Below are 13,864 nucleotides of genomic sequence, written 5' to 3' on the forward strand. Positions count from 1 at the left end.
CGAATCCTGAATTTTTCTGACTGGGTAAGTTTTCTTTTTTCAATACCTAGTGACCGAATAAAGATGGTAGAAAAACGGCAATGCAACGTTCACTTTAATGTCTGAAGGTAAAATTTAAACAGACTAACTCATAACCTATTGAGGTATCAAACAACTGCTCTGTGGAATCAACTTTACGATAGACGCTCAGCATACTTCCTCAAGCTCATTGATTATTGTCGGAATAGCCCCACTCAAACAACTACTAATCCATTCTCTATTCAAACCTTTGACATTTAATATATCAGACAGTATTACCTATGCTAAAGAATCTCAAACTCTCTAAAAGAGATAGCCACGGCTCCAAGGGCAGAATCACATCTGCTGATATATCAACTCCCACTAATTCGCAAGAAAGTGCTAATGTCATTAAGCATATGAAGACCATCCCACTAAGACATGGCTCAACGCATAGCACTGGAAGAAACTCCAATTCAATAAATCGCTTCTCGAAAGATATACTGTCACCTGAGAAAGTGATCAAGGCATTATATAATTATCATTCTCAAACACCAAATGAAGTTTCATTTGTAGAAGGTGAATTTTTCTATGTTATAAATGAAACAGAGGAATGGTATGAGGCATCCAATCCATCAAACGGGAAGAAAGGTATGGTTCCTAAGTCGTATTTTGAAGAATTTGATAGGACAAGGCCGGCATCTATTGGAGGCACGTTAAACCCCAAAAGAACTAGTCAGACTTCCAGTATGGAGCAATCAAAGATGGGATCTTTATATGCGATTGTTCTTTATGATTTTAAGGCTGAAAAATCTGACGAATTAACTGCATATGCTGGTGAGAATTTATTTATATGTGCTCATCATAACTACGAATGGTTTATTGCGAAACCAATAGGACGATTAGGTGGTCCTGGTTTGGTCCCTGTTGGATTCGTTAGTATTGTGGAAATTGCAACTGGTTATGCTACAGGAAATGATGTTATAGACGATATTAAATCAGTCAATCTGCCTACTGTTCAAGAATGGAAAACTAATATAGCGAAGTATAAGGCAAGTAATATTAATCTTGGTACAGCAGAACCGTCGTCGTCATATATGGAAGATATAATGGAAGATGCGGTTCCTTCAAGTCATGCTAATGGAGGAGAAGATGAATCTGAGATGATAATTAGCGCGTCCGTTGACTCTTTTGGGTTGGAAGATGATAAATATTGGTTTGCATTAAATTGTAATTTACTAAATGGGAAATCCAGAAAATTGAAAAGATATTACCAAGACTTTTATGAATTACAAGTACAGTTATTAGATTCCTTCCCAGCAGAAGCAGGAAAATTAAGAGATTCCAGTGGTAATTGGACAAAACGTATATTACCATATATTCCCGGGCCAGTACCTTTTATTACCGAGACTATTACGAAGAGAAGAAGAGAGGATTTGAATGTATATGTTTCTGATCTAATTAGACTCCCAGATTACATTTCTGGTTCAACGATGGTGAGAGCTCTTTTTAAGTTAAGAGATAATGGATATGATGAAGAAAGAAGTCAACAAGCGACTATCAATGTTGCAAAGGATGGGGATACTGCAGTATTCCAAGGAGAAAATAACATTAATAATAATGAGGATCACACCTTAACACGTGAAGATTTGAATATACAAGAAAAACTTTCAAGCTTATCGATTTCAACGAAATCTGTGTCGCAATCAAGACCTCCAAGTACGTCACAGTCGTCCGCTAAAACTACTAAAATAAAATTTTATTATAAGGATGACATTTTCGCTTTAAAATTGAACGCAGATATAACGTTTGAAGAGCTCTATAGTAAGATTGCACCAAGAATTGATACTGCGAAATTTAAATTACAAATTAGATTGAGTGATGGAGATGCTGAAGAAATTAAGACAGATGAACAAGTTAAGCAAGTCCTCCAAGCAAAATTGAAGATTTCCGTTCATGATTGCTAGGCTGAAGTGAGTACAGAAAAATGGATTTAAAGGACATTTTACAAATAAAGTATTTCTTTTATTTACTTGTTATATCATATTTGTAATGTAATAATATACTAATAATTCAAAGTTTAAAGTGAAAGTTGGGTACATAAGGACAATCCCCATGATAAAGTTTCCTCAAAAGAGAGTTAGTACTAGAGAAGATCCTAAAATTTGCTATTAACAAACCTCCTTAATAACACTCTCACTTGACCCATGACATACTAACAAAGAATTTCGTACATTTCACCAAGCCGTACCTCATACCAGTACATGATTAACATACTAAAGCTCAACATTTTTTAATGTATTTAATTTTTATTTATTATTTTATCTTAGATATTCATTTTCTTAATTTTTGAAAATATAGAAGAATTGGATACTGAAGAAAAAAAAATAAATTATAATAACAATATCTTGTAGTTCCTTGTGCTACAGACCTGAAAGAGACAATTGAAATGTCTGAAGAAGTGGTAATAAATTAAAAACCAATTTAAGTAATTTTGAACATAGTCTACGGTCTCTTTCTCTTTCTCCGTTTTACCCTCTGCAAAAATAGGTCAACGTGGTAACTTTTTATCCTTTTTTAAATTTATAGGGCCTAGAGGAGGCCAAACTTGAATATAACAGGTAGTTAATAAGTCTGTTATTAGTCCTGGGTCTGGATTTTGTTCTAGCGCTATATAAATTAGTCGCTAATCTTAGCGCGAAGATACTATTACAAATTAACTACGTGTATAGAAGTCATGGAGTCATTGTTAAAGACACCCTCTACCGACACATCAAAGAACCGACTTCAAAAGTGAACTATCATTACCCAAACGGTGTATCAGAGTGTACTATTATAAAGAAAAGACAATAGCGACAATGGACGTAGCAATTTTGAACATCTTCAATGATATCCCTATAGTAACAAAAATATGGACTATTGGCTCTCTGGGAATGGGTGTATTAAGTACCACACGAATAATTGACCCCACGAAACTGCTTTACAATTATGATTTGGTGTTTAAGAAGGGTCAATATGAACGAATCCTATATTCTCTTTTCAATTATGGTGAATTAAATTGGATTTCCCTTTTGAATATATTTATAAATGCTAATCATTTGACATTGTTGGAAAACTCATTTGCTGTTAAAAGAAGATACTGTTGGGTTATGTTTATCTTACTGTGCATGATAATATCCATGACGAGTCTTATACAGCCCATATCATCCCTCGGTGTGTTATTGCATGAGAATTTAGTATATTATCAATTAAAGAAGGAAACCGGGATGAATTTCCGTTTAATGGGTGGGATGAATATTTCTCCTTCATTAATCCCTTTATATATGAATGGTGTGATGTATTTTGTCTACAAACAATCATTTTTAGAAGTATTATTAAACTTCTTACCAGCTCATTTCGTATTTTATACGGATGTTATTCTAAACCGACTTTACGATTTCGATTTATACCAGACACCCTATGATAGATGGATCAATAGGGCGTAATGGTTTTTGCCATGAATCTCGAGATTGGCAGATTATAAAAGTGAATCGACATACCAAAAGACACTTCAATAAAAAATATGTGTAAATTTTTTTACTACTGTTGAGTTATATAATTAAATGAAGTAGGAAAACGAAATTTTATGATGATTGATTGAATATATATTGAACTAAAAATGAAAGTTAAAGGATGAACTTTTCTCTTAGAAATGAAATTGAACGTGAAATAAATAATTTTGAAAAACAATCAAAAATGTTTCCCATAGATATTCCTACCCTCCAATTTGCCCTTTATATTCTTTGATTTTATAAGATTGTCTGTGTATAATTGTTGAGAAACATGAGCAGGTAATGCGAAGGGGAGTGTCAGTCCTAAACTTATGTATACGATATTAAATGTCTTTAACGTTTTACTCCTCAGATTTCTCAATGGGTTGAACCTCGTGGAATGTTTAACTAATGGAGTTGCAGTAACGTACATTTTAAACTTGTGTGTTAGTTGTTTTTTGTTATTAGTAATTCGATAGCTAGCTAAATGAAGGTTCTTAACGAGAGTCTGAACAATTGAATTGAATAGCCGTTGGAGAAAAGGTAAGACTATATATATATGCACAAATGTTATATACGAGACGTGCCAACCAAAGAAATTTCTTGGCCCTGAAAAAATTGACAGAAATGGGGACAAATTGGTATCCTCATGGCAACGCAAAAGAGGAATTCAAAAAGGACGAGCTTCTTGAATTTGTTGCCACTGACAACCGCTTTTTGTCCCTAAGAAAGTCCCGCACGACCGCGCAAACCATAAACAATTTTGTTTACGTGATCCAGAAATTTGATTTCACCCTAGCATTACCTTAATAATACCAATTTCAGCAATGTGATCTTGAAGGTGGAGTTTTCTGTTGTGCAACGCCTACGAGATTCGTGTGCACCTGGTTTGTTTCCAGGCAAACGAACTACAATACTACTACGTATATAAATTTATGGCTTTCGTACTGTGTTGTACTCAACAGAACGAAGATGGGGATACCGGACAACCCACCGTCGTCATTCCTTGATCTCAACAAGTCCCTGCCTTACGTGTAATATGGACGTACGTAGTTACCAAGAAGAAGGTGGCGCGTTACCTGAGTCCACCTGACCCATCAGCCCTTTAAGCTCGAGAAGAGACTTAAAGAACAATTGCTTACAACTCTCCAACAGCATCTTATCGAACACTTTCTCTCTGTAAAATAAATTGGAATGGCGATGCTTACACTTACTTTTCCTAACTTGGAAAATTTCCTCTTTAGGAAATATAAATACCAATTCCGTGCCAAGTGACCGTTTTCTGGTAGAAAAGTGGAAAAAATATGCGACACGATTAAACAATAATTTCTCGAAGTCCATAATTTATATTTATTGATTAGGAACCTAGATTTGTCCTTTAAATCGCGTTTGTTATCCCCTTGTATATCGTTGACAACACCAAGGGATTTAACAAGATGAGTGCCGCGTTACCTTCCATCCAACTTTCTGTCGATTATACTGTATTAACTCAAGATATTAATGACTTCCTATCCCATTTTAAAAAGGATGAATTTGCACAGACTACCAACAACGAGGAGGGAGAACAAGATGCGGATATGACTGATGGCATTGGTGGAGGTCCTAAATACTTAGCCATTTTGGAAAAAGTCGCTAATAGAGAACTGGATTCCATCACTGTAGAACTAGACGACATTTTACAATTCCAGAATGAAAAATTCCTAGAAGGAACCAGTACTAATAATGGTACTGATTTGGTCTCTGCCATTCAACAGAATGCAAACCATTTTATTGAATTATTTTGTCGTGCTATTGATGATTTAATGCCACTTCCAACAAAACAGATTGATTATAAAGATGATGTACTAGACGTGATATTAAGTCAAAGAAGATTAAGAAATGAAAGAATGGTTAATGACAGAACCCACGAATTGAGAAACGAAAATTTAATGGATCCAAATAATACTGAACCTTCCTCTTCACAGGATATATTAAGGGAAGTAGCCACTGATGAGACTGAACTATTTCCAGCAAATTTAACAAGACGTTATTTCTTCTATTTGAAACCTTTATCTCCACAATATGCTCATCGTCATAGATCAAATATTAAAAAGTCACATTATAAACCGTTATCTGTGAGAGAAATTAAAGGTGATTTCTTAGGTCAATTAATTACCGTTAGAGGTATTGTCACCAGAGTATCTGATGTGAAACCATCTGTTCTTGTTATTGCATACACATGTGATCAATGTGGGTATGAAGTCTTTCAAGAAGTTCATTCACGTACTTTCACTCCCTTAATTGATTGTACTTCAGAGGAATGTGCTCAAAATCAAACCAAGGGACAATTGTTCATGAGTACGAGAGCCTCAAAATTTAGTGCCTTCCAAGAAGTGAAGATTCAAGAATTATCACAACAAGTGCCCGTGGGTCATATCCCAAGATCATTATCTATTCACGTAAATGGCGCTCTCGTCAGATCAATGACACCTGGGGACATCGTCGACGTAAGTGGTATCTTCTTACCAAGTCCATATACAGGGTTTAAAGCTTTAAAAGCTGGGCTTTTGACAGAAACTTATTTGGAGGCACAATTTGTACGTCAACATAAGAAGAAATTTGCCTCATTTGATTTATCATCTGGTATGGAAGATCGTGTTACCGAAATGATTGCCCAAGGAGATGTTTATAATAGAATGGCTAAATCTATTGCTCCTGAAATTTATGGTAATTTAGACGTTAAGAAGGCGCTATTATTATTATTAGTTGGTGGTGTGGATAAAAAAGTTGGTGATGGTATGAAGATTAGAGGTGATATTAATGTTTGTTTAATGGGTGACCCAGGGGTAGCCAAATCTCAATTATTGAAGGCAATTTGTAAGATTTCACCAAGAGGTGTTTACACGACAGGTAAAGGTTCTTCAGGTGTTGGTTTGACGGCCGCCGTGATGAAGGATCCAGTGACAGATGAAATGATCTTGGAAGGTGGTGCCCTTGTCTTAGCTGATAATGGTATCTGTTGTATTGATGAATTCGATAAGATGGATGAAAGTGATAGAACTGCCATTCATGAAGTGATGGAACAACAAACAATTTCCATTTCTAAAGCAGGTATTAACACTACTTTGAATGCTAGAGCATCGATTCTTGCTGCTGCAAATCCATTATATGGTAGATATAATCCTAGATTATCTCCTTTGGAGAATATTAACCTTCCAGCTGCATTATTGTCCAGATTTGATATCTTATTCTTGTTATTAGATACACCCAACAGAGAAAATGATGAAAAACTAGCTGAACATGTTGCATACGTTCATATGCATCAAAGTCAACCAGATTTAGAATTTGAACCCATTGAACCAGCCAGAATGAGAGAATATATTGCATTTGCCAAGTCTAAGAGACCCGTGATGAATGAAGCAGTTAACGAATATGTTATTCAAGCTTATATTAGGTTGAGACAAGATTCTAAGAGAGAAATGGATTCTAAGTTTTCATTTGGTCAAGCTACCCCAAGAACATTATTGGGTATTATAAGATTGTCGCAAGGGTTAGCCAAATTAAGATTATCCGATACTGTAGATATTGATGATGTCGAGGAAGCACTAAGGCTTGTTAGAGTCTCCAAGGAATCATTATACCAGGATAATAATAAGACTAGAGAGGATGAAAATCCAACAACGAAGATTTTCACCATTATTAAGAATTTGTCGCAGGATCCAAGTATAGCAAATAAGAACTCACTACCTTACGAAACGATAGTTAAGACAGTGAGATCAAGAGGGTTCACAATGCTACAGTTAAATAACTGTATCCAAGAGTACTCGTATTTGAATGTGTGGCATTTACTAAATGAAGGTAACACATTAAAATTTGTCGATGATGGATCCATGGAGGAGGATGAAGATGGAAGTGGGAATGCTACTCCAAGGGAGCAAACTCAACTAGCCACAGCCACTCCAGATCTAACATATCAGGCACCATCACATGAAGAAGACGAAGACACTGAAATGAAGGATGCCTAGATGAACCACCTTGTGCAGTCAATCATTTCAGCAGAGCGTGTCATATTCCTCCCTACTTCACTTTACTTCCTCTATTTAGCTTCTTTGTAATCTATACTTGTATTAATATTTTTACCTAATGAACAGATAGTACCTGCTGCAAAAATAGATGTAAATAGCAGACATTGGCGTATCGTGGCTTTCTGCGGGTAACCCTGTTTTCGGACAAATTCAATTGTTCCAGCCGAAATTTGCCTTGTGGGATCCCTTCATCCTCAGAAAACACCGCACGGAGGACAAAGACCCCGCTTTAATTTTTTCTCGAAGAAATTATTCCAGGGATCGAAAACGGTTAGACAGCTCTGCCTATTTTCTCTGCCCAGACAACAGACTCTCCCAAATCGGTGCCAGGAAGGAAAGCTTGTTTTTCTTAAAAAGCTGTCATAAAGCTTGGGTTTGCTTAGTTTGTTATTCTGCTCTATAAGGACACATCTGTCTAAGTTTGCTTACCATTGTACCTAGCCTTTCCCCACCCATCTAACGAGTCATCAAAGTAGACAAATGTATAGGAATAACCAGGACACTCCGAAGGTGAACATCGTGGCTACCAATTATGGCTCTCGTTATGGTACCTCAGTCTACAAGAACCTATATGGTGAGTCCTCTGCGAGTCACAAGTCGTTACATGGATTAGATTCAAGAAGAACCCCCGTCAATAGAGGTGGGAGATCCATTAGTAGGAGCGGTACTCCTATCAGTAATAAATCTTCTTCAACACCAACTAAACCTAAGAAGGCTTTAGAGGAGAAAATGGTTGGTAAGATATCGTTGGAGAGACCAGAGAGAACATCCTTAGATAATGCTACCATCAAATCGGAATCATCTAAGAAGTCTAAGATAAGAAGAAAATACAAGTCGTTGTTGAGCTCTTCTTCAAAGAAATTAATCAATAAGATTTACGATCACCATCCAGCCTCTGATACTTTCTCCATCTTTTCCAATATTACTTCACATTCTCATACTAGTAAAAATACCGAACCAACCGTGAAGAAAGAACCAATCACTTTTAATATTAGTGAAACCCCACTTGCTACATTTAATGAGTTACCAGTGGAAATAATTGCTTATATTTTATCCACCATTCAAACGGAACAAAGAACTTTGATTAGTTGTCTTTATGTGAATAAGAAGGTGTATGCTGCTTCAAAATTGGTCTTATATGAAAAGCCATACTTTACCTCTACGTATAGAGTTGCTCAATTTGTGACTTCAATTAGGTTACATCCGGAGAATGGTACATATGTCAAATCTCTAGATTTATCTAAATTGAAATCTGGATTGATCACTGCGGAAACTGAAAATGGGAACACCACAGCTGCTACCGCAGATGAAACAGGAGCAACAACTCCTGGAAACGCAGCCGAAAGTAATTTTCCAACGTTAACGACAACACAAACACAAGGTACCACAAATTCCTCCTCTCCAGTCAATGACGAACTAAAACAGGATCTTGCCTATGCCAGTTGGAGAGATTGGAGATATAGAAATGAACCATTGTACAGTTCTCCTTTACTAAGTACTTTCAATTTGAAAAGGGTTAATTCACGTTCTTCGTCAATCCATTCCAATTCATCTGGTTTGACAAATTCTGGGAATAATGCCAGAAGACACCGTTCTAACAGTTCCGTTTCATCATTTACTAGTTCAATTATGTCATCGCTTTACACAACACCACATATCTCATTATCAACTACTACTTCAAGTGGCCAAAACAACTCGTCTCCTAACTCATCTACATTTACCTCTTTATCCAGAAAACGTAGTCCCAATCCATCTGAAGGTGTAACGACAAAAAAAGTAGCAAATAGAGACAATAATAGTAACAAATCAACCTCAAGTAATTCCCGGTGGTTTAATAAAAGATTGAGTTCAAGACAGAAGAAGGGTATCGTAGCACCCAAACCAACAAAAAATGTACCTAAACCAATCATTTCTACTGATGATAGTGACCTCAGTAGTGCTTTACCGAAGAATAGACAAATTAAGATCCGAATTGAAGAACCATTCAGAACACGCCATCCATACACTAATAAATTTCTCTTAAAGTATGCTCCCTATCGAGATTTACCATTGGGTTACATTCTTCATTTATTGAAGAACTGCCCCAATTTAAATGATTTGAATTTATCCAATTTGGTCATCTGTTCTGATTTTGAATTGATCGATAACCCCAACAAGAAGGGAAAGAGAAGACCAAGTTCATCGTTACTACTATCTACTGTTCAAGAGGGGATATCTGACAAATCAAACAATTTGGATATCGTGTATATGACTGATTCAAGTAAAAATTACGACTATTATGAAAACTTGGCAAAGCAAGGCAATGAAAGAAGGTCATCTGTATTGAGTAATAACCCTGATACTTGGATGAAAGGAAACTCAAATTGGCATGATTACCCATTACCGATTGATAGTCAAACAAGATATAGGGAAGAGCATAAGCGTAACAATATTGGCAACAGCACCATGCAATTAAGAAAATTAAACCCTTGCGAAATTTTTGCTACTATTTCCAAGACACATAACCAAAATGGTAATAATTTGAAGAACATTAAGATGGATGGTGTGGTCTGGTGTAGACAGTATATGGTCAAGTACTTTATTCTAAATGCATTGCAAAAACTAAATCGCGACGAAATCAATAAGCAGATTGACAACAATGAAGTAATGCAATTTAGTTTTGAAAACTCAGGTTTGAACACAAATTTTGCCTGGGCTTGTAATGGGAACTTATTCGATTTTGTCTGCTTAATAGCGTTAGACGAAGTTGCCAAACGCGATGATTTAGGACTGGAAGAATTATTCAGCATTAAGAAGGAAAGATTATTTTATAAGTCGAATCTTGTGAGGGATCCTGACGTGATGGATGTATCTGAGATTTTCGATGTTGAGTATGGTGCCACAACGGAAGAACAGAAAAAAATAAATTTCAGATTAACTATTTTGAGAGGAGAGGGAGAAACAAGATTCAGAGTTAGAAAACTTTCGTCTTCCCATGTTTCTCTGGTGATTAACCTGAGTACAACGATGGACGTAGACAAACCAATTCCAGAAAACCAAAAGAGAATTCATAACTTAACGACTCAAATTGTTGGCAGATTGCGTGAATTGAGAAGCGATGACTTAAGAAGAAATGTTGGTGAGAACAACTATATTAGAGAAAGAGTAATCTAATCAACAATATATTTAACGACCCTTACGAAAATAAAACAATAACAATCTAGAAATTAGAAAATTTTAACTTTTACACATCCTTTACACATTCTGAAACTAGCTATGTAGTATCTTATTTAGTATTTATCTCTATGCATTTGCTTTAAGAAACATAAAACTATGGGCATTAAAAAGCTGTGTAATAAAATAAGTAAATGGAGCCACAATGTTGGAAAATACTTTTAGTAGCTCTAAATTTCTGGTTTATAGTTCAAGAACAATTTGGAAAAGCAAATATGCATTTCATTAGCGATTGAATATTAGTATGGTATAAATTCTACGGTATCAATAATCATTAAAATTTCTTACGTTCTATTCGGTCAGAACGTTTTCTGAAAATAATTCACAGACGACTAGTGGAGCATCAAAACATAGAGTGTGCGAACAATTTGGTATTTCTATCAATTTCGTGTTATTCTTGTTTTCGAACGATTCATAAAATTGCTTAACGTCCTCGGGTAGCGTGACTTGATCATTCTTACCTAAAAACACCAGGACATGTAAATCTGATCCTTGCTTATCATTCTTGTCAACCAAAGTGTTGACCTTCTCCCAATTTATTGCATCCCAACCGAGTAAATAACCCACAACACTTCTGCTTTTGTTTTGAACATTACTATGGAATTGCCATAGCTTTCGATATCTTAAATCGTAATCATTAGGATCATTATTAAAGAAGAACCGTTTCATACCGGAGCTGGAAAGACCTCTGGTTTGGTCGAAATAATTTCTATACAAATCAAAAATAAAAGGAAGTTTGAAGACACCCCAAAGTGCCCATTGAGTCCAGTAGTTTCTTTTTGATAACGATGTCATTATTGGCTTCGGTGGAGATAATAAAGCAATTTTCCTAATGTCATAATTTTTAGAGTATGTTTCAAAAAAATGCAAACAGAGATAACAACCCATTGAATGACCTGTTAATATAAGTTTCAACTGTGTATTTTCTCCTAAACTTTTTTGATTACCTGTAGCGAGATCTACTACACTTCTAATTGTTTCAATTACAGATTTCATGGAATAAGACTCTAGCTCATCACTTTGTCCAAAACCTGGTAAGTCTAAAGTCAGAAATTTTTTCCCTTTCAAATGAGTCAATCTCAGTAAGGGTTCAAATTGCCCTAAACTACCACCTAATCCATGAATAAATAGATGCAATGGATGACCGTCATTCACAAACTTACCATTTTGAAAATTATGACAAACACGAAGTTTTTTGCCATTGATTTTAACATAGCTTTCAAAATTAGTAATAAAAGTGGTACGGAAGTCTGCTTGGTTTTCCGGTTGCAGGACTTCTTTCACTAGTGTTGGACCATCCACGTAGGAGTTTACGATCTGCTGAACATTTTTCTTAGATAGTGGCTGACCCTCTAAATTACAGGCCTCCTTTATTATATCCATGACAACCTAAGGAATTCTTCTTGAACGTTTACAAGATGAGTAAATCGCTGAGAATGTGTGTTTAAAATTGGTAAAACCCATTATATGTCAAAAACCATCGGGTGATTAAGTAAGCCCGGACCGTAAAACGAGTCTCGAAGGGTATCGTGTCATCTAGCGATTTTTTCAATTAACCTTCCAAAGATCTGCACAGCACATAACAATAGCTTATACGATAAACTGATCTGCTCAAACAATATTATTGTTCTCACAGAGTAGATTAACTGAAGTACACATTTATATGTCTTCCGAAAATTTTGAAGTAGACGTAGAGAAGGAGAAGGAGGAGGAGAAAGTACAACAAATCTCGTCCCCATCATTCTTTGAAAGAAATGAACAACCAATTAAAGTCTTTGGGGCCTCATTAATTCTCCTACTGACTGCATTATTTATTAATTTTAGCAATCCTGGACACGGTAAAGGAAGACCTATCATTAGAAATCATGTTAGGGAATCTAGCAGCTATATAATGCCATTTACAGATGCATCTCAAGGTGTACACCATCCAGTGGATGATGGGATCAGAGAGAAAGCCGTCATGGTTACATTATCTAGAAACCGTGACTTATGGCAATTGTTACAGTCTATTCGTGACGTCGAAGACCGTTTTAATAATAGATATCATTATGACTGGGTGTTTCTAAATGATGTTCCTTTTACTGATGAATTCAAACGTGTTACTTCTGCAATGGTGTCTGGTAAGACAAAATATGGTCTCATTGATGAAGATCAATGGTCTGTCCCACCATGGATTGATGAGGCAGAGTTTGAAGAAAGAAGAAAATGGATGGAAGCTCAAGAGGTCCCATACGGAGGCATGGTTCCTTACAGACACATGTGCCGTTATCAATCTGGGTTTATATGGAGACATCCATTATTGGATGAATACGATTATTATTGGAGAGTTGATACAGATATTAGAATATATTGTGACATCCAGTACGATATCTTTAAGTTCATGAGAGAAAACAAAAAGAAATACGGGTTTATTCTATCGTTAAGTGAATATGAAGCTACTATCCCAACCTTTTGGGATACGGTTAAGAAATTTGTAGAAGATCATCCCGAACATATTCACCACAACAATCTGTTAGATTTTATATCCGATGATCGTGGTGATACATTTAACCTATGCCATTTTTGGACCAATTTTGAAATTGCATCATTGGAATTCTATAGATCCGACGCATATAGAGACTATTTTGAGTTCTTAGATCATTCTGGTGGCTTTTATTATGAAAGATGGGGTGATGCTCCTGTCCATTCTGTTGCAGCTGCACTATTCTTGGATAAATCTGAAGTTCATTTCTTCGATGGTCTTGGATTTTATCACCCAGATTACCATTCCTGTCCCATCGAGGAAGATATTAGACTACAAAACAAATGTATCTGCGAACCCTCAAAAGATAATACGTGGTGGCCATTCTATTTCTGTAATAGAAAATTCTTCGAGGTCCAAGGCCTACCTATACCACCTGAAGTACCACTTGATTAGACGATTCCGTTAGCATTATCATTTTGAATAAGATTGGACTTTACTAAAATACTCAAACTAATTAATTATTTTATGCTAATTTGATATTTGTAATGATAAAACAACTTTTTTAATGTAAACTTTACGATGAGACCATATACAAT

The 13,864-nt window shown here is 35.8% G+C and overlaps 6 protein-coding genes across 6 annotated transcripts; 5 read left to right on the forward strand and 1 right to left on the reverse strand.

Annotated features, from left to right (window-relative positions):
* Positions 1-299: 299 nt before the first annotated feature.
* BEM1 (phosphatidylinositol-3-phosphate-binding protein BEM1) lies at positions 300-1,964 on the forward strand (the record flags this gene model as incomplete). Its single annotated transcript, XM_003674632.1, has 1 exon — positions 300-1,964. The coding sequence occupies one exon, from the start codon at positions 300-302 to the stop codon at positions 1,962-1,964; it is 1,665 nt and encodes a 554-aa protein (XP_003674680.1).
* An 891-nt stretch (positions 1,965-2,855) lies between these two features.
* DER1 (derlin) lies at positions 2,856-3,482 on the forward strand (the record flags this gene model as incomplete). The annotated part of the gene is made up of 1 exon (XM_003674633.1): positions 2,856-3,482. One exon carries the CDS (start codon positions 2,856-2,858, stop codon positions 3,480-3,482), a length of 627 nt encoding a protein of 208 aa, XP_003674681.1.
* Positions 3,483-4,963: 1,481 nt separating this feature from the next.
* MCM7 (DNA replication licensing factor MCM7) lies at positions 4,964-7,531 on the forward strand (the record flags this gene model as incomplete). Its single annotated transcript, XM_003674634.1, has 1 exon — positions 4,964-7,531. One exon carries the CDS (start codon positions 4,964-4,966, stop codon positions 7,529-7,531), a length of 2,568 nt encoding a protein of 855 aa, XP_003674682.1.
* Positions 7,532-8,071: 540 nt separating this feature from the next.
* Positions 8,072-10,744, forward strand: COS111 (Cos111p; the record flags this gene model as incomplete). Its single annotated transcript, XM_003674635.1, has 1 exon — positions 8,072-10,744. One exon carries the CDS (start codon positions 8,072-8,074, stop codon positions 10,742-10,744), a length of 2,673 nt encoding a protein of 890 aa, XP_003674683.1.
* A 351-nt stretch (positions 10,745-11,095) lies between these two features.
* Positions 11,096-12,187, reverse strand: LDH1 (triacylglycerol lipase; the record flags this gene model as incomplete). Its single annotated transcript, XM_003674636.1, has 1 exon — positions 11,096-12,187. One exon carries the CDS (start codon positions 12,185-12,187, stop codon positions 11,096-11,098), a length of 1,092 nt encoding a protein of 363 aa, XP_003674684.1.
* A 280-nt stretch (positions 12,188-12,467) lies between these two features.
* Positions 12,468-13,721, forward strand: KTR3 (mannosyltransferase KTR3; the record flags this gene model as incomplete). The annotated part of the gene is made up of 1 exon (XM_003674637.1): positions 12,468-13,721. The coding sequence occupies one exon, from the start codon at positions 12,468-12,470 to the stop codon at positions 13,719-13,721; it is 1,254 nt and encodes a 417-aa protein (XP_003674685.1).
* Positions 13,722-13,864: the final 143 nt, after the last annotated feature.

This window comes from Naumovozyma castellii, chromosome 2, assembly GCF_000237345.1.
Source record: "Naumovozyma castellii chromosome 2, complete genome".
NCBI classification, from domain to species: domain Eukaryota; kingdom Fungi; phylum Ascomycota; class Saccharomycetes; order Saccharomycetales; family Saccharomycetaceae; genus Naumovozyma; species Naumovozyma castellii.